This window comes from Leptopilina boulardi, unplaced genomic scaffold (assembly GCF_019393585.1).
Source record: "Leptopilina boulardi isolate dan_hultmark-lab unplaced genomic scaffold, ZJU_Lbou_2.1 LbouV2_144, whole genome shotgun sequence".
NCBI lineage: Eukaryota > Metazoa > Arthropoda > Insecta > Hymenoptera > Figitidae > Leptopilina > Leptopilina boulardi.
Genome location: NW_026137690.1, coordinates 1979196 through 1997005, shown reverse-complemented (window position 1 = coordinate 1997005; position 17810 = coordinate 1979196). Strand labels below are relative to the sequence as shown.

At 18.5% G+C, this 17810-nt stretch overlaps 3 protein-coding genes across 3 annotated transcripts in view; 1 reads left to right on the top strand and 2 right to left on the bottom strand.

Annotated features, from left to right (window-relative positions):
* The window catches only part of LOC127291594 (condensin-2 complex subunit D3-like), a 23189-nt gene extending 16566 nt beyond the window's left edge, over positions 1 to 6623 (bottom strand). Inside the window, exons 1-2 of the mRNA XM_051320793.1 lie at positions 6072 to 6623; positions 1656 to 2493 (exon numbers count right to left, since the gene is read on the bottom strand). Coding sequence (XP_051176750.1) covers positions 1656 to 2493; positions 6072 to 6487 — 1254 coding nt within the window. The 5' untranslated portion in view covers positions 6488 to 6623. The remainder of the gene's footprint in view (positions 1 to 1655; positions 2494 to 6071) is intronic.
* Positions 1 to 9467, top strand: part of LOC127291599 (syntaxin-1A-like) — a 21266-nt gene extending 11799 nt beyond the window's left edge. Inside the window, exons 5-9 of the mRNA XM_051320799.1 lie at positions 7127 to 7324; positions 7641 to 7714; positions 8834 to 8971; positions 9064 to 9174; positions 9361 to 9467. Coding sequence (XP_051176756.1) covers positions 7127 to 7324; positions 7641 to 7714; positions 8834 to 8971; positions 9064 to 9174; positions 9361 to 9432 — 593 coding nt within the window. The 3' untranslated portion in view covers positions 9433 to 9467. The remainder of the gene's footprint in view (positions 1 to 7126; positions 7325 to 7640; positions 7715 to 8833; positions 8972 to 9063; positions 9175 to 9360) is intronic.
* Positions 9383 to 17755, bottom strand: LOC127291597 (lymphokine-activated killer T-cell-originated protein kinase). Its single transcript, XM_051320796.1, has 5 exons — positions 17519 to 17755; positions 12986 to 13219; positions 12081 to 12368; positions 10062 to 10277; positions 9383 to 9668 (listed from the first exon to the last, which is right to left on the bottom strand). Exons 1-5 carry the CDS (start codon positions 17619 to 17621, stop codon positions 9508 to 9510), a joined length of 1002 nt encoding a protein of 333 aa, XP_051176753.1. The 5' UTR covers positions 17622 to 17755; the 3' UTR covers positions 9383 to 9507.
* Positions 17756 to 17810: the final 55 nt, after the last annotated feature.

Sequence of the window (17810 nt, the reverse complement as noted above, 5' to 3'; positions counted from 1 at the left end):
TTTTAGAATTAATTGGATATTTAATTGATTTTAAATTAAAATTTTACATAACAATTTAATTTAAGTTGATTTTAAATTGAAATTTTAGAAAATAATTTAATTTTACTTGATTTTGAATTGAAAATTCCGAAAATAATTAAGTTTCAATTAATTCCGAATTAAAATTTTAGAAAATAATTGAATTTTAATTAATTTTGAATTGAAATTTTGGAAATTAAGTGAATTTTTTATGATTTTGAGTTAAAAATTTTGCAAATAATTGAATTTTAATAGAAATTTTGCATAAAATTGAATTTTAATGGATTTGGAATTTTCAAAAATAATTTTATTTCAATTGAAATTTTGGAAAATAATTCAATTTTAGTTGATTTTGAATTTAAAATTCAAAAAATAATTTAATTTTAGTTGATTTTGAATTAAAATTTTCGAAATTAAGTGAATTTTTGTTGAATTTGAGTTGAAAATTATGCAAAAAATTGAATTTCAATGGATTTCGATTTGAAATTTTTGAACATAATTGAATTTTAACTAATTTTGAATTGAAAGTTTGGAAAATAAGTGAATTTTTATTAATTTTGAGTTGAAAATCTTGAAAATAATTGAATTTCAATTGAAATTTTCGAAAGTAATTGAATTTTAATTGATTTTGAATTAAAATTTTAGAAAATAATTGAATTTTAAATTAAAATTTTTGAAAATAATTTAATATTTAATTTGTTTTTAATTGAAATTGTCAAAAATAATTTAATTTGAATTGTAATTTTGAAAATAACTGATTTTGAATATTATTTTTGAAAATTCAATTTTGTTTTTCTCTAAATTGAAATAAAATTTTTTTATAAATAATTAAATTTTTAATACAGATTAAAATTGAAATTTTGGACACAAATTCGATTTAAAAAAAAAAAAAAAAGAAAAAAACTGTTTGTCAAATAACTGAATGATTTCCTAATTTTCATTGAAATTTTTCGAGAAAAAAAAAGTAAGTTTGCGACTAAATTATAAATAATATTTTGTAAAATAATTGAATTATGAAAGATTTACATAAATTTTTTTAAAATAATTAAACGTCAAGTGATTTTTTTTTATTGAAATTTTGATTAATATTATTTGCTGACTTTTTTTTTAATTTTCAAACAATTATTGTAGTTTATATAATTTTTAATTTGAAAAATAAGTTTAAAATAATTCTCAAGAATTTCATTAAAAAAAAATTATTGAAAATAATTAATAAAGAGAAGAATTTTAGTTAAAAATTTGTTAAATAATTGAAATAAAGAAGATTTGAAGAATATTTTTGCATTCTATAATAAAAGAAAAGACATATTTTATTTAAAAAAAAAAAAAAAATTTTTTTTTAAATGTTGAAAAAAAAATTCAAAGAATTCGCAACTTATCAAAATGGAAAAAAATCGCATATTTAAAAAAAAAAATTGTGAAAAATTGAAAAAGTCACAATCCTAATCCTGTTAGTATTAAATTTCTCATTAGGATTATTATTAACGAAAATAAATAACTAAAATAAAAAATAAATAAATAACTGAAATAGAAAATAAATAAAATAACAAAAAAATATTCTAAATAAAATAAAAAATAAATAATAAATTAAAAATAATCAAAAAATGGAAAAGAAAATTTAAAAAAAAAAATCTTACCAAACTTGATGAATCAACGCATCGTCCTAACGTTGCCGAAATAAGAATTCTTTTCGCTTTCAATCGATCCAAATCATCAATATCAACAACAATTTCCGATAAACATTTTGAAATTATTTCCTGTGCAAATATTCTACATGTAATTTTATTATGATACGAGAATAAAATTAAATTCTCAATTATTTTCAAATAAAGTTGACCATGAGAAATATTTATTAATTTTGCCACAACAGACGCTTGTTTTTGTCTTGCCTCCAATCGTTCGGGATAATTCATCATTAAATGTTGAATAAGAATTAAAATTCCATTTTCTGCCTCAATTGTTTTTATTGTTAATAAATTTTGAAAAAAACGTATTGAAGTATCTTGAACAATCATTAATGATCTTTGTGGTAATTCTGTGTATGTTGCCATTAAAAGTGGTAAATAATATTTGGCAATAAGTTGTATTGTTAAATTCACTGAACCATGATTTAAATCACATAATTCTTGTAGTGCCATATAAGAATTATACGATAATGATGTGAGTGTTGCGTCTTTTGTTTTTTTAGGCGTATGAAAATGATTGACGCTTGTCTCAAGTTTTGAGCATTCCACCAATGATTGAACAGTGATGTTGAGTGTTTCGGGTTTGTCTTTCATAAAAAATGTTTTTAACATTGTTATTAAATCAAACATTATGCAATTTAGAGATTTTATTAATGTCACTTGTTCCGAGTGAGAGAGACTTTCAATTGATTCATCTTCGTTGTAGTATAATTCTTCTAGGTCCATTGTTTTGTTCACTTTTTTTGATGCAGGTGTCAGTAAATTTGCCAATTTAAATGAATCTATTGCTCTGAAATAAAAGAAAAAAAAAAAAGGAATTTTGTCACTTTTTTCTCAGTAAAATTTCAATTTAATTAATTAAATTAAAAATTTCCATTAATTAAATTAAGTATAATTATTTCAGTTTTATTAATTCAGGGTGGACACAAAAATATTATTTTGTTTTTCCCTGATTTCTGGTGAAAATTAAAATTTTTTCTTCCTCACTCTAATGAAAATATTTCAAGAGGTTTTTCAATAATAGACCTCGGATTGTACGATTTTTTTTTTTTTTTTTTTGAAGCATGATTATGTTATAAAAATAAATTAGTTAGAATTTTCATTTTATGAAAATTTCATTAGTCATAATTATTTTTGAGCCGAATTTTTAATTTTGCAGAATTCGTATTTTGAAGAATTTTCATCAAAACGATTTTTTCGATATTACAGAATTTTTCAATAACCGAAAATTCACTTCACTGAATTTTTATTTATTCGAATTTTTATTTGTCACAATTTTTATTTGCTCGAATTTTCATTTAACGTAATAGAACATTTTAAAGAATTTTTATTGGGTAAAATTTCATTGCATAGAATTTTCAATTTTTAATCCTTTCAAATGAATTATTTTCACTTGTTCGAATTATTATTTGATTGAATTTCCATAAATGCAATTTTTCTGCTGAATATTTAATTAACCACAAAATCATTTAATAGAATTTTTAATTAATTGAATTTTAATTTCAAAAATCAATTAAAATTCAATTATTATCAAAAATTTTCAATTCAAAATCAAATAAAAATAAATTATTTTACAAAATTTTCAATAAAAATCAACTAAAAATCCAATAATTTTCCATAATTATCAATTCAAAATCTGCTAAAATTCAATTATATTCCAAAACTTAAATTCAAAATCAATTAAAATTTAATTATTTGCTATAATTTCAATTGAAATTTAATTATTTTCAAAATTTTCAATTCAAAATCAACTAAAATTCAATTATTTTCAGAAAGTCCATTTTAAAATCAACTAAAATTGAATTATTTTCAAAAATTTCAATTCAATTTCAATTAAGGACTGCGGGGAATGTATTAAATAAATAAATAAATAAAATTGAATTATTTTCAAAAATTTCCGTTCAAAATCAATTGAAATTGAATTATTTTCAAAAATTTCAATTCAAAATCAACTAAAATTTCTATTATTACCCAAAATTTCAATTCAAAATCAATTAAAATTTAATAATTAGCCAAAATTTCAATTCAAAATTAATTATTTTCAAAATTTTCAATCCAAAATCAACTAAAATTCAATTATTTTCAAAATTTTCAATCCAAAATCAACTAAAATTCAAATATTATCAAAATTTTCAATCCAAAATCAACTAAAATTCAATTATTATCAAACTTTTCAATCCAAAATCAACCAAAATTCAATTTTTATCAAAATTTTCAATTTAAATTTAATTATTTTCAATTCAAAATAAAATTAAATTAAATTTTTTTCTAAATTTTCAATTCAAAATTAATAAATATTTTATTATTTACAAATAAATTATTTCAAAATCTACTTAAAATTCAGTTATTTTCAAAATTTTCAATTCTAAATCAAATGAAAATAAATTATTTTTCAAAATTTTCAATAAAAATAAACTAAAATTCAAATTTTTTTTTCAAAATTTAAATTCAAAATCAATTAAAATTTAATTATTTGCTATAATTTCAATTGAAATTCAATTCTTTTCAAAATTTTCAAATCAAAATAAACGAAAATTCAATTATTTTCTAAAATTTTTAATTAAATATATCAAAACTTGGAATTTTGAAAAATTATTGAATTTTTGATAAATTAAATTATTTATTTATTTTCAAATTTTTCAATCCAAAATCAACTAAAATTCAATTATTATCAAAATTTTTAATCCAAAATCAACTAAAATTCAATTATTATCAAAATTTTCAATCCAAAATCAACCAAAATTCAATTTTTATCAAAATTTTCAATTTAAATTTAATTATTTTCAATTCAAAGTAAAATTAAATTAAATTTTTTTTTTAATTGATTTAGAATAGAAATTTTTGAACATTATTGAATTTCAATTGAAATTAACAACATTTTCAATTCAAAATCAACTAAAATTCAATTATTTTCAAAAATTTCAATTCAAAATTAAGTAAAATTCAATTATTTTCCAAAATTTTAATTGAGATTCAATTATTTTCAAAATTTTCAATTCAAAATCAACTAAAATTCAATTAATTTCCTAAATTTTAATTCAAAATTAACTTAAATTCAATTATTTTTATAATTTTCAATTGAAAATCAACTAAAATTAAATTATTTGACAAAATTTTAAATTTAAATTTATCAAAACATTTTTTTTTTGTTGTTGTTATTTTTGTATTAATTTTACAAAATAGGTATTTTTCCCACTAGATCATATCCGGATTAATGAATTTTTTTCTGTTTCAAATTAGTAATTTTTATTATTGTTATTTATGGATTAATTTTATAAAATAGAAATTTTTAATTTCATTTTTGCTTAATTATTTTTATTAATAACTTTAATCAAGTTTTTCAAAAATTCAATTACATAAAACGATTTCTTTATTATTAATTCATTAAAATTAAATTTTTATTTATATGATTTTTTAAAAAATTTTAATAATTCTAATTTATTAAAATTTTCATTGAAAATTTCAAAAAACGAAAATTCAATTTTTTTTAAAACATTTTTCATTTTGAAAATTCTCTATAATTCAATTATTTCTAAAAAAATTTATTTTAAATTCTTCGCTAAATTAATTTTATTTAAATTACTTTAATACAGTTTTTCAAAAATTCGGGAAAATTTCTGAAACTTTTAAATTATAAAATTTTTTTCCCAAAATTTTTATCTATATAATTTTTTGTTTAATTAATTGTTTTCAACAGTTTTTAATCAAAATTTTCTAAGAATTCAATTATATTTAAATCGTTTTTTAATTAATGCTTATATTTACAATAAAATTTTAATTTTTGAAATTTGAAAAAATTCTATATTATTTCTAAAAATCACAACTTTAACTCCATAAAAATTTTTATTATTTTTTATTTCAATTGAAAATCTCCTAAAATTCAATTATTTCTAAAAAAAAAATTCTAAATCAAACTCTTACAAATTTAATTATTTTTAAAATTTTAATTAAAAATCGAAAATTCAAATAATTTGACAAATTTTCATTTAAAATTAATTTCTTCTTTTTTTCAATAATATTTTAATTTAAATACAATTTCCAAACTATCCGAATTTTAAATTTTTCTAAATTTTAATTAAAATTTAAATTTAACAGAATTTCTTTTTACTTTTATTATAAAAATAAGTAAAAAAAAAAATTGATAAAACAAACATCGAAAAAAGTCGTAAAATCCGAGGCAATACTAATGAACAATTTTTTTTTTTTAACCAATTTTTATTAAATTCAAAATTTTTCACTATCTACTTTTTTTGAATTTTTCGAATTGTATTCGTAAAAGAAAAAAAATGTAAACATGAAAGAATGCGAAATCAAAACAAACAAACATAACCTAAAAATTACAAATTAAATTTTTAAATATATAATTACCTGTGATATAAATTAGGATGAAACACTTGATAAACAGTACTTCCAGGAACGGCAAGAAGCATAAAATATAAACTACACGCCCTGAGACAACATTGTCGTAATTCTTCACTAGCACCAATTTTCTGTCCGATTTTCATAATATAACCTAAAAACGCAAGCAAACCACGAACATTAATTCCTGTTGAATTTAATGTTTGCCATTTCACTTCATATTCACTGTTATTTTCCGTTATCCACAATTTAATTATTCGACATGTTTGCATTAATAAATGTTCCAAATTTTCTTCTTTTATAAATGAATAATAATCGCGTGGAAAATCAATGAATGTTAAAAATTCCTCATCCCATATTTTATCAATCCATTTGGAATTTAAATTATTTAATTTAAATTTTTCAAATATTTCAAAACGCTCCATTTTACTTTTGATTTATACATATAAATATTTTTTTTGTTACACGTGCACTTCTTTTTATCATATATACTTTTTTTATTATCTCATATATGTAAAAGTTAACTGTTAACATCACACAATGGCGCGAAAACAACAGAAATCGCGCCGTCGCTACTGCGCAAACGCAATGGTAAGATTTTTCAGAACACGAACCGGAAGTTCGTGTTATTAATGCGGGAAATTTGAAATCAAAATTAGTTTAAATATTCAATACTAATAAAAAAAAAATTATATAATAAAATATAAGATATAAAAAAATAAATAAAATTAAATTAAAAAACAGATATAGAATAAAATATAATAAAAAAATAAAACAAAAAACCAGATATATAAACAAATATAATAAAAAATAAAATAAAAATCATAAATAATAAAATATAATAAAAAAAAAATAAAAAAATAAAAATGCTAATTCTTTGAGTAAAATTTGGAAAATTTACGAAATATAAATTTAAAAAACTGCTTTTATTTCTAATTTTCGATTTTAAATTAATATTTCGTATATTTTTATATAAAAATTTACGTCAATTATAAAAATTTTGAAAAAATACAATTAATTTCTGTTTTTATTTATTTATATATATATATATTTTTTGTTCACAGAAATGGGAAAGCAAACGACAAAAATCGATGATCTCACTATAGTAAGTGCAGCTGATGGTCCGGCTCATAAAAGAATAAAAATTCTTCAATATACAACAATGCTAAAACTTTATTCAGACATTATTCAAGATTATAATGAAACATTACTCAAATATCACGAAAAATGCACGTCTCTATTGCAGCAACAAAGACTCTTGAGTAGGTCAAAAATGAAAAAAAAGAACAATTGCTTGCAAAAACTAAAAATATTTTTAAAAAATTAAAAAATTATTATAAATTTAATTAAATTAATTATTTAATTTTATATTATTAAATTTAAATTAATAAATTATTAAATTTAAATTATTTAATTATTAAATTATTTAATTATTAAATTATTGAATTTAAATTAATAAATTATTAAATTTAAATTATTTAATTATTAAATTATTAAATTTAAATTATTTAATTATTAAATTATTAAATTTAAATTAATAAATTATTAAATTTAAATTATTAAATTATTAAATTTCAGTTCGTAGACAAATTACGAGTGCAGAATTTGAAGAATTATTGGAGGCACAAGAAACGAGTCTTTTTGTCGATAATGTTAGTATTTGCAATAATTAATATTTATCTTTTTACACAAAAAAAAAAAAAAAAAAAAAAAAGAAACAAATTGAAGCGCATTATTCCATAAAATTATTAGAATTTTTATTTTAAAAAATTTTATTAGTAAAAATTATTTTCTTAAACAAATTTTCATTTTTATTTTCTTTTATATTTTTAATTTTTCAAATTTTCGCGCATTTTTAATAGAATTTTTTTTTTTTTTTTTTTTATACGCATTTTTACATAATTTGTTTCATTTATTCATATTAAATTCATTCTTAATAACGTTTAGCAAAAAAAAAAAATTTTTTTTAAATTCAATTATTTTACAAATTCAATTCAATTTTTTTTTAATATTTTTGGGAAAAATTTCAATTCTTTTAAAATGAATATAATCAATTCATTTACTTTAGCTGCAAATTAACAAAATAATTAAAATTAAAAAATAATTGAATTCTAAAAATAATTGAATTTAGAAAATAACAGAATTCTCGAAAATAAAATTGAATTTAAAAAATAATTAAAATTAGAAAATAATTGAATTTAGAAAATAACAGAATTCTCGAAAATAAAATTGAATTTAAAAAAATAATTAAAATTAGAAAATAATTGAATTCTAAAAATAATTGAATTTAGAAAATAATAGAATTCTCGAAAATAAAATTGAATTTTAAAAAATAATTAAAATTAGAAAATAATTGAATCCTAATATTTTTTTTCTAATTTCGAACAAATAAAAAATTCTATTAATTAAAAATTTGTACAAATAAAAATTCAGATAAATGAAAATTCTAAAAATTGGAATTTACTATCAATTTAAAAATTTGAATCACATAAAATTCAATTGAATGAGAATTCTGTTAAATTAAAATTCGATTAAATTAAAATTCATGTAAAATAAAAATTCTGCTAAATATTTTGTTAAATAAAAATTCGTATAAAAAAGAGAAAATCCATTAAATTTGAATTTAAAAACTGAAAATTTGTTTAAAAAATAATTATTTTTAAGAAAATAGATATTTTAAAATAAAAATTTTAATTATTAATTTTTATGGGGAATTCATGCGCTTCTTTTTTGGCAAAAAAAAAAAAAAAAGAAACTTTATATCATTACAGATTTTAGTCGATATTCAAATAACAAAACAACAACTATCAGATATGGAAACAAGGCACAAAGAAGTGAAAAAATTGGAAAAATCAATAACAGAAATTCGAGATTTGTTTGTCGATGTTGCATTTTTAATTCAAGAGCAGGTAAAAATCAATTTTTTTTTTTTTTTTAAAACGAAAATCATTTTTAAAAAAACGTAATATTTGTTATTAATGTAACATTGTTAAATTTTCAGGGAGAACAAATAAATAATGTCGAATTTTTCGCGGGTAAAACAATGGATAACATTGATAGTGGTGGTCAAGATCTTAAAAAAGCGAAAAAAAAGAGCGCAAGACTCAGAAAGGTAAAATAGTAATTTTTTTTTTGCATTTTTCTCCTACCTTTTTTTATTTCTCTTCATTTTTCCTTAATTTTTTTTTTCTCTTATAAAACTCCTTTTTCTTCTTTTCATTTCTTTTTAAATTTGTTCTCTTCTTTTATTTATAATTTTGTTATTATAATTAATAATAATTATTTCTCTCTTTTTCAGAGGAAAATAAAAATAGTTTGCATTCTCATTGCGATAATCATAATTTTAATTTTGATTGCCGTTTATTTTTAATGAAAAAAATAAATTCTCAAATAAAAAAAAAAAAATGAAGCAAAAATAAATTCTCAAAAAAAAAAAAAGAAAAATTTAAGTTTTTTTCTCTGGAAAAATGGCTGTTTTAAAGAATCGAACGACACCTTTTGCGCTCGGTCGTTTTTTATATTCATCCTCGGTGCAAACGGAAAATATTTCCAGTACCTGATTGTAACCTTCGCTTGCAAAAGTGGCTGGCAAAAGTGGTCGTGTACCTAATAAAAAAAAAAAAAAAAAAAAAACAGAAAACAAATAAATTCTGAGCCTCTGTATTTTTATAAATAAAATAAATTACTAGAAGAAAAGAGAATTGAATAATAAATGAAATCAAATAAAAGAATTCAAAAACAATTTATTTTATTAATTTGAAAACAACAAATTATTCAAAAAATTAAAAGAAAAAAAGTGAATGGAATAATTAAAACGTAAATTAATGAAAAGAATTCAAAAATAATTTATTTGCTTTTATTTGGAAATAGTAAAAAAATAAATAAAATAAATTAATTGAAGAAAAGTAAATGAAATGTAAATTAATAAGAAGAAGAAACAAAATTCAAATAGAATTAAAGGAAACAAAAAAGAAAAAAAAACAGTTTTTTCTTTCTTACCAGGTCCAGAAATTGTTGTATCGTGCTCAGAAGAATAACTAACGTCCATTGAATTTATATCGTCATTTTCGTCATTATTTTCGTCGGTCATTATTTCTTTCATTATGTCGGACATTGTACAAACGGAATCCAAATGTGGCGGAGTAAGAGCCATCATTTCGTAAAGAACAAGACCGTAGGCCCACATATCGGCTTTATTTGTCACTGGCCCTTCCTCTATTTTCAAAAAAAAAAAAAGAAAACACATGAATTAACAATTATTACAGAATTTAATTTATACAAAAAATTAATTAATAAAAATTAACTAATAATAATAAATAATAAATAATAAAATAGTAAATAATAAACAAATTATAAAGAAAAAATAAATAAATAATAAAATAACAAATAATAAAATAATAATTTGATAAAATTACTGAAATAAATACAATACAGGCTTCACAGAATAAAATTTGCTAAAAAAAAGGGGGAATTGGGTAAATTTTCTTTAAAAAAACTAGGAAAAATAGGGTAAAAATTTTTTCCTTAACCAAAATACTTTAAAGTTGTTTTAAATTACACTACCGGTGAAAATTTTGAATAAAAAAAAAATCTTAAAACATAGAAAGTATAGAAACCAAAAATTTTTTTCCAAATTTTTTAAAAGTTGATAAATTTATAGAGAAAAGTGAGATTTAAAGAAGAGATTTTCCCAGTATAGTTATTAATTTTTTTTTTTAAATGTCATTTTCAATGTTTTATAAAAATTTGAATTGCATACATCTAATAAATAAACGCTTTTTATTTTTTTTTTTAAACTTATTTTAAAATTAATTTTCCACAAATTTAATTATTAGCAAAAATTTCAATTGAAAATCAATTATTATCAAAAATTTGAATTCAAAATCAATAATTTTTAAAATTTTCAATTCATAATCAATTAATATTCAATTATTTTTCAAAATTTAAATTCAAATTCAATTAAACATCAAATTATTTTCAAAAATTTCAATTTAAAATCAACTAAAATTCAATTATTTTCAAAATTTTCATTTCAAAATCAACTAAAATTCAATTGAAATATTATTGAAAAAAATTAATTTATTAATTGAAATTGTAAATTTGAATCGCTGAAAATTATTTACAAAATTTTAAATAGGAATTGAATTTTATAGAATTTTTAATAAAAAATTTGAATTTTTGAAAAAATGAATTAAAATCAAATAATTAATTTAGCGAAGAATTTTCGATACAAATTTTGGAATTAATCAAATTTGAAAGAAATATATTTAAGTTTTTCAGAAATAATTAAAATTTCAGGAGATATACAAAAAAGAATTTTAGTAAATTTGAATTGAGGAAGATTTTTTTACAAAATTCAGAAGATAATTGATTTAAATAAAAAAAATTTTAATTGAAAAATGTGTTAATTAATCGAATTTTCCAAAACTGATTAAAGTTATTGGAAATAATTAATTCAATAAAGAATTTAAGTTAAAAATTTGAAAAATTAAATTTTAAAATAGTTGCCAATTACAAATTTTGTTGTAAACAATTGAATTTCAGGAGATTTTTAATCAAAATTTTCGTAAATTTAAATTGCTGAATATTTTTTTTTATAAGATTCAGACAATAACTGAATTTTAGAAAAATTTGTATTTGAAAAAATTGTTTAAATAACAAAATTTTCAGAAAATTCTGATAAAAGATATTAGAAATAATTAAATGTAGCGAAGAAAATTTTAGAAAAAAAAATTTAATTTTTAGAATAGTTTGATTCAAAATTTGCAAAAATAATTAATTTTCAGATTTTAAATTGAAAATTTTCGTAAATTATGATTTAAATTATAAATTTTTTTTTTTACAAACTTCAGAGAATAATTGAATTTTAGTAGATATTTTTATTTTAATTTTTAAAATTCGTTTAATTCGAGACCTAATGAAGTAAAGAAAATAAATTAAATTAAAAATTAATTAAAATAGAATGTAAATAAATAAATTAATTTTTTTTTTTTAAATGTAGAATATAAAAATTTATACCTGAAAGAATTTCAGGAGCATTCCAACATTCAGTGCCAGTGTAATGTTCATTTCCTTTTTTCTTATCAATTTCTAATGTGTCTTTATTGAGACAAAGGGAAACTCCAAAATCGCATAATTTCACAATTTTATAATCAAACGAAACAAGAACATTGTAACTTTTTATATCGCCATGTAAAATAAATGCAGTATGATGTAAATATTCAAGTCCTTTTGCAATTTCATAACCAATTCTTAAAATTTCTTTTGCCGCAAATAATTCTCCATCTCTTTCTTCAATCATGTCTCCTGTTTAATTAGATTAAAAATTAAATTAATTTAATTATAATGAATTCTAATCAATTAATATTTATAGAAGCGCATTAATTTTCCAATTAAATTAATTAATTCACATTTTAATTTGATCGAGTAAAATGCAATTTATCGAAAGAATGAATTAAAATTTGCAAAAAAAATTCAAATTGAATTCAATTAAATTTTCCATTAATTGAATTGATAATTAATTTGAATTAGAAGAGCGATTACAATTATAATCAATAAATACTTCAAATAATTTTTTTTGAATTTAGAATTTAAAATTTTACCTAAATAATTTACAAAAAGAAAATCGATGAACATTTTTTTAATAAATTCAAAAATTTTAATCAATAAATGCTGTAACTATTTTTTTTTTTTCATTTAGAATTTGAAATTTTGCCTGAATAATTTTGAAAAAAAAATCGAAAATAGAAAATATAAAAATTTGTAATGTAATTTTGTAATTTCTAAATTAATAGAATCTTAGGGAATTAAAAAACAAAAATTTAATTTATTAATTAAAAAAATTATTTTCTAACTAATAAATTATTTTTCACACGGAAATTAATTTTTTTTTTCTTCTTTGAAATTAATAATTAAATATTTACCTAGAGACGAGTCAAGTTTTTCCATAACCAAACATGGCTCTCCAATATTTCCTTTTGTAAATCCCCGAAAACCAATAATATTTGGATGATTTAATTTACAAAGTATTGAAGCTTCATCACGAATTCGTTTATTGTATTTTGGATCCTTGACAACTTTATTAATTTTTTTAACTGCCCAAGGCGATCTAATACATCCAACTTTCGGAGATCTCTCCAATGTAAAAACTTTTACTCCTGAAAAATAAATTAAATTCTCCTTCTTTTAAAATATATTTTTAAAAAAAATTATATTTCGTTCCAGAATTTTGTAACAAAATAGATATAATTAATTATCTAAATAAATATTATTTATAGTATTTTGAATAAATAAATAAATAATGTATTTCACGCCAAAGTGTTAAGACCATCTGCAATTGCATCACCGATTTTTTTGAGATTTTTTTTTTCTTTTAGTACTAATTTGAGACTAGCTTCCATGAATTTTTTCGAAATTTTTTTAACAAGCCGTTTTCGAGTTATGGAATTTTGAAAATTTGGAGAATTTTCATGACTTTTAATTTTTTAAATCTCATAAATTCCTTAAAAATGCATCAATTTTAAAAGTCCTTTTTTTTTGCAAAATGTGTGTTTTTAAACGTACTTTTCAACAAAAAAAAATCTACATTTTTTTTTAAACGATATTACTATCAAACTAGCAAAATTAAACGCGCGCATTCGCGCCAAATTGAGTATTTAATTGTTTGTTATAAAGAAATTAAAGATTAATATTATCAATAATAATTTAATTTATTAGAATATTATTACATATTAAATGATAATAATGAAAATTATATGTTTACAGGCCTCGGGTTATACGACTTTTTCCGACTTTTTTCAAAAATACGACTTTTATCGACTTATTTTAATAAAATGAGACATTTTTTTTACATTTGAAAAAATATGTAAATAAAATACATTTTTTTAATATAAAATGTAGATCTTCTTCAAATCTTCTTCAATTCAATTATTTAACAAATTTTGAACTAAAATGATTCTCCACTAAATTAATTATTTTTAATAATTTTAATGAAATACATCACAAATTCAATTACATATATCAAAATTATTTTTCAATTAAAATTTTTATGAAATTAAACAATTGTTTATAATTTAAAAAAAAAAATATCACAATAAAATTGAATTATTTTTTAAAAATTTAAATTCAAAATAAACTAAAATTCAATTATTACCCGAAATTTTAATTCAAAATCAATTAAACATCCAATAATTATCAAAAATTTTCAATTTAAAATTTAATTATTTACCAAGTTTTCAATTTAAAATGAAATAAAATTCAATAATTTTCTAAAAATTCTACTCAAAATTAATTATCCAAATTTTCAATCAAAAATGAACTTAAATTAAATTATTATCTAAAATTTCAATTAAAATTCAATTATTTCACAAAATTTTCAATTCAAAATGAACTGAAATTCAATTATTTTCAAAATTTTCAATTCAAAGTCAACTAAAATTCAATTATTTTCAAAAATTTCAATTCACAATAAACTACAATTCAATTATTTTCCAAATTTCAACTGAAATTTAATTATTTTCAAAATTTTCAATCCTAAATCAACTAAAATTCAATTGTTTTAAAAATTTTCAAATTCAATTTAATTAGTTTCATAAATTTCAATTCAAAATCAACTAAAATTCAATTATTTTCCAAGTATTCAATTCAAAATAAACTAAAATTGAATTATTTTCTGAAAATTATGGTTTGAAAATCAACTAATATTCAATTATTATCCAAAATTTTAATTAAAATTCAATTATTTCCCAAAAATTTCCAAATTTAAAATCAAATAAAATTTCATTATTCTCAAAAAATTGAATTCAAAATTAATTGAATTTTCAATAATTTGAATTTAAAAGCATCTAAAATTTTCAATCGAAAATTTTTTTTTTGAAATTTAATAATTTCAATTATAACTCTAAGGAAATTCAATTATTTTTAACTATTTTCATAATATTCTTTGAAATTTCAACTATCTGAAACCATTTTTCAATTAAAAATGATTTTCAAATTATTGTATTTTGTCCGCATTTTCTAATAAATTTTTAGTGAATTCATCTAAAATTTTAATTAAAAATCACTTAAAGTTTCAATTAATTTCAAAAATCTCAATTTCAAATCTTTGAAAATTCAATTAAATTTAAAAAATGTTTTCCAAAAATTGTTTGATAAATTATTTTTAGTTCAGTAAAATTTAATAATTGTTTGAAAATTAACAATATCTTTTGAAATTTAATTATTTCTAAAAATTTCAACTTTAACTCTTCGAAAAGGATTATTATTAAAAAAAAAATTTTTTATTTAAAAATCTGTAAAATATTTTTGTTAAAATAAAAAACAAGTTCACTTTTTTTTGGAATATAAATCGACTAAAACAACTTTTTTGTGTCTTTAAGTTGATTCGAGGCCTGTGTTTTTATAATTAATATTTAATAGCTATTCGTTGGCCCCTGGTACCTTAAAAATTAATTTTTAAAAATAATTTTTTTTCAAATTACTATTTTGTACGAAATTTCCTGGCGCATATTTTTTCTCATCATAAATTTTTTGTATTTGTATACAATTTTTGAATGAATATACAAGTTTAAAAAAAATTTCGTTGGTAAACGTTGTGTACTTGAGCTTCGTGAATTGAATTTTCGAATTTGGAATTTTAAAGAAACTTATTCCGAAATTTGGAAACACAATTATACAACTTTGGCAAAAATGAGAAAAAGAATTGTCAAAATTTGACACGTCATAAGATTACTATTCAAAAAAAAACACGTGAAATCAGAAAAGGCCAACTTCAAGTCAGGACAGAAGGACAGACCAATCATTTTATTATTATATAATTTTTGAGTTTTAATGATATAAAGTCATTTCTCTCATTTGACGTACTGATTTTTTTCAAAATTTTTTCCAAAAAACTACTTCTTATTACGAAACTTTTAAGTCTATCCCGATAATGAGCAAACAATTTTTACAATATTTTCGGAATTTTTCAAAAATTTTTGAATTTTGAATTTTTTAAAAATATTTTCGGTTTTTTTTTATACTACCTACTTTTATGTATTTTGATGCGCTGATTACGAAAATCATAGTGATAATACCCAAAAATTTGATTTTTATGGTGAAAACCATAAAAAAAAAATCCCAAAATTTATAATTTTTTTCGTTTATTGGGTAAAATATGCAAAATTTAAAAAAATGCAAAAAAAAAAATGTATTTTAATAAGATCTATAACTTTTGTATGAAAGTTTTTTTTTTAATTTTGCATCTTTTACCCAATAAACGAAAAAAATCATAAATTTTGGGACTTTTTTATGGTTTTCACCATAAAAATAAAATTTTTGGGTATTGTCACTATGATTTTCGTAATCAGCGCATCAAAATACATAATAGTACGTATTAAAAAAAAAAAAAAACAAAAATATTTTTTAAAAATTCAAAATTCAAAAATTTTTAAAAAATTCCGAAAATATTGTAAAAATTATGCGGACAAAATACAATAATTTGAAAATCATTTTTAATTAAAAAATGGTTTCAGATAGTTGAATTTTCAAAGAATATTATTAAAATAGTTAAAAATAATGGAATTTCCTTAGAGTTATAATTGAAATTATTAAATTTCAAAAAAAAAATTTTCGATGTAAAATTTTAGAAATAATTAAATTTTAGATGCTTTTAAATTCAAATTATTGAAAATTCAATTAATTTTGAATTCAAATTTTTTGAGAATAATGAAATTTTATTTGATTTTAAATTTGCAAAATAATTGAATTTCAGTTTATTTTGAATTGAAAATTTTGGGAAATAATTGAATTTTAATTGAAAATTTTGAATAATAATTTAATTTAAGTTCATTTTTGATTGAAAATTTGGATAATAAAATTTTGAATAGAAATTTTAGAAAATAATTAAATTTTATTTCTTTTAAATTGAAAACTTGGTAAATAATTAAATTTTAAATTGAAAATTTTTGATAATTATTGGATTTTTAATTGAATTTGAATTAAAATTTCGGATAATAATTGAATTTTAGTTTATTTTGAATTGAAATTTTTAAATAATAATTCAATTTTATTGTGATATATTTTTTTAAATTATAAACAATTGTTAAATTTCATAAAAATTTTAATTGAAAAAATAATTTTGATTTAATTTAATTTGTGATGTATTTCATTAAAATTATTAAGAATAATTAATTTAGTGAAGAATCATTTTAGTTCAAAATTTGTTAAATAATTGAATTGACTTAACACTTTGGCGTGGAATACATCAAATATAAAACTATTATTCGTAAAATTCACCCCCTACTCCTTTCTTTTTTTAGAATTTTACGAAAATTCTACTAAATTGATTAAATTAAGAAAATTTTTTTATCATACAATGAAAATTTAGAAAAAAAATATTAACCAACATGAGAATATAAATTATAAATTATTAATATTAAAAAGATATTCTATAAATGAATATAAAAACAATAACATACCGCAACCATAACCTAATTCTTTAAGATAAGGCGACGGAGGAATTCTAATTGGAGGCAATACTTTTTCCGGTGTTTGAAATTTCTTTGGTGTTTTAAATTCCATTATTTTTTTTTCTTTCAATTTAACAATAATATTGATAAAAATTCACGGTAAATGAAATATTTTTAATGACGGGCGACGGTTATTTGTTATTTTTGTAGCACTTTTGTAGTAAACAACACATTGACTTCCGGTCAAATTCTGACGTTTCATTTTCATTTATGCGGTTCAGTCCATTTTCCGCATTGTGAC

Bases quoted from the DNA above. Each gene is read 5' to 3' on its own strand.
- LOC127291597 (XM_051320796.1), bottom strand. From the start codon at position 17,621: ATGGAATTTAAAACACCAAAGAAATTTCAAACACCGGAAAAAGTATTG. The intron at 10,278-12,080 runs GTATAAATTTTT...TTTTGAAAATAG, and splicing joins TGCTCCTGAAATTCTTTCAG to AGGAAGGGCCAGTGACAAAT. The intron at 9,669-10,061 runs GTAAGAAAGAAA...TTTTTTTATTAG, and splicing joins TACAACAATTTCTGGACCTG to GTACACGACCACTTTTGCCA.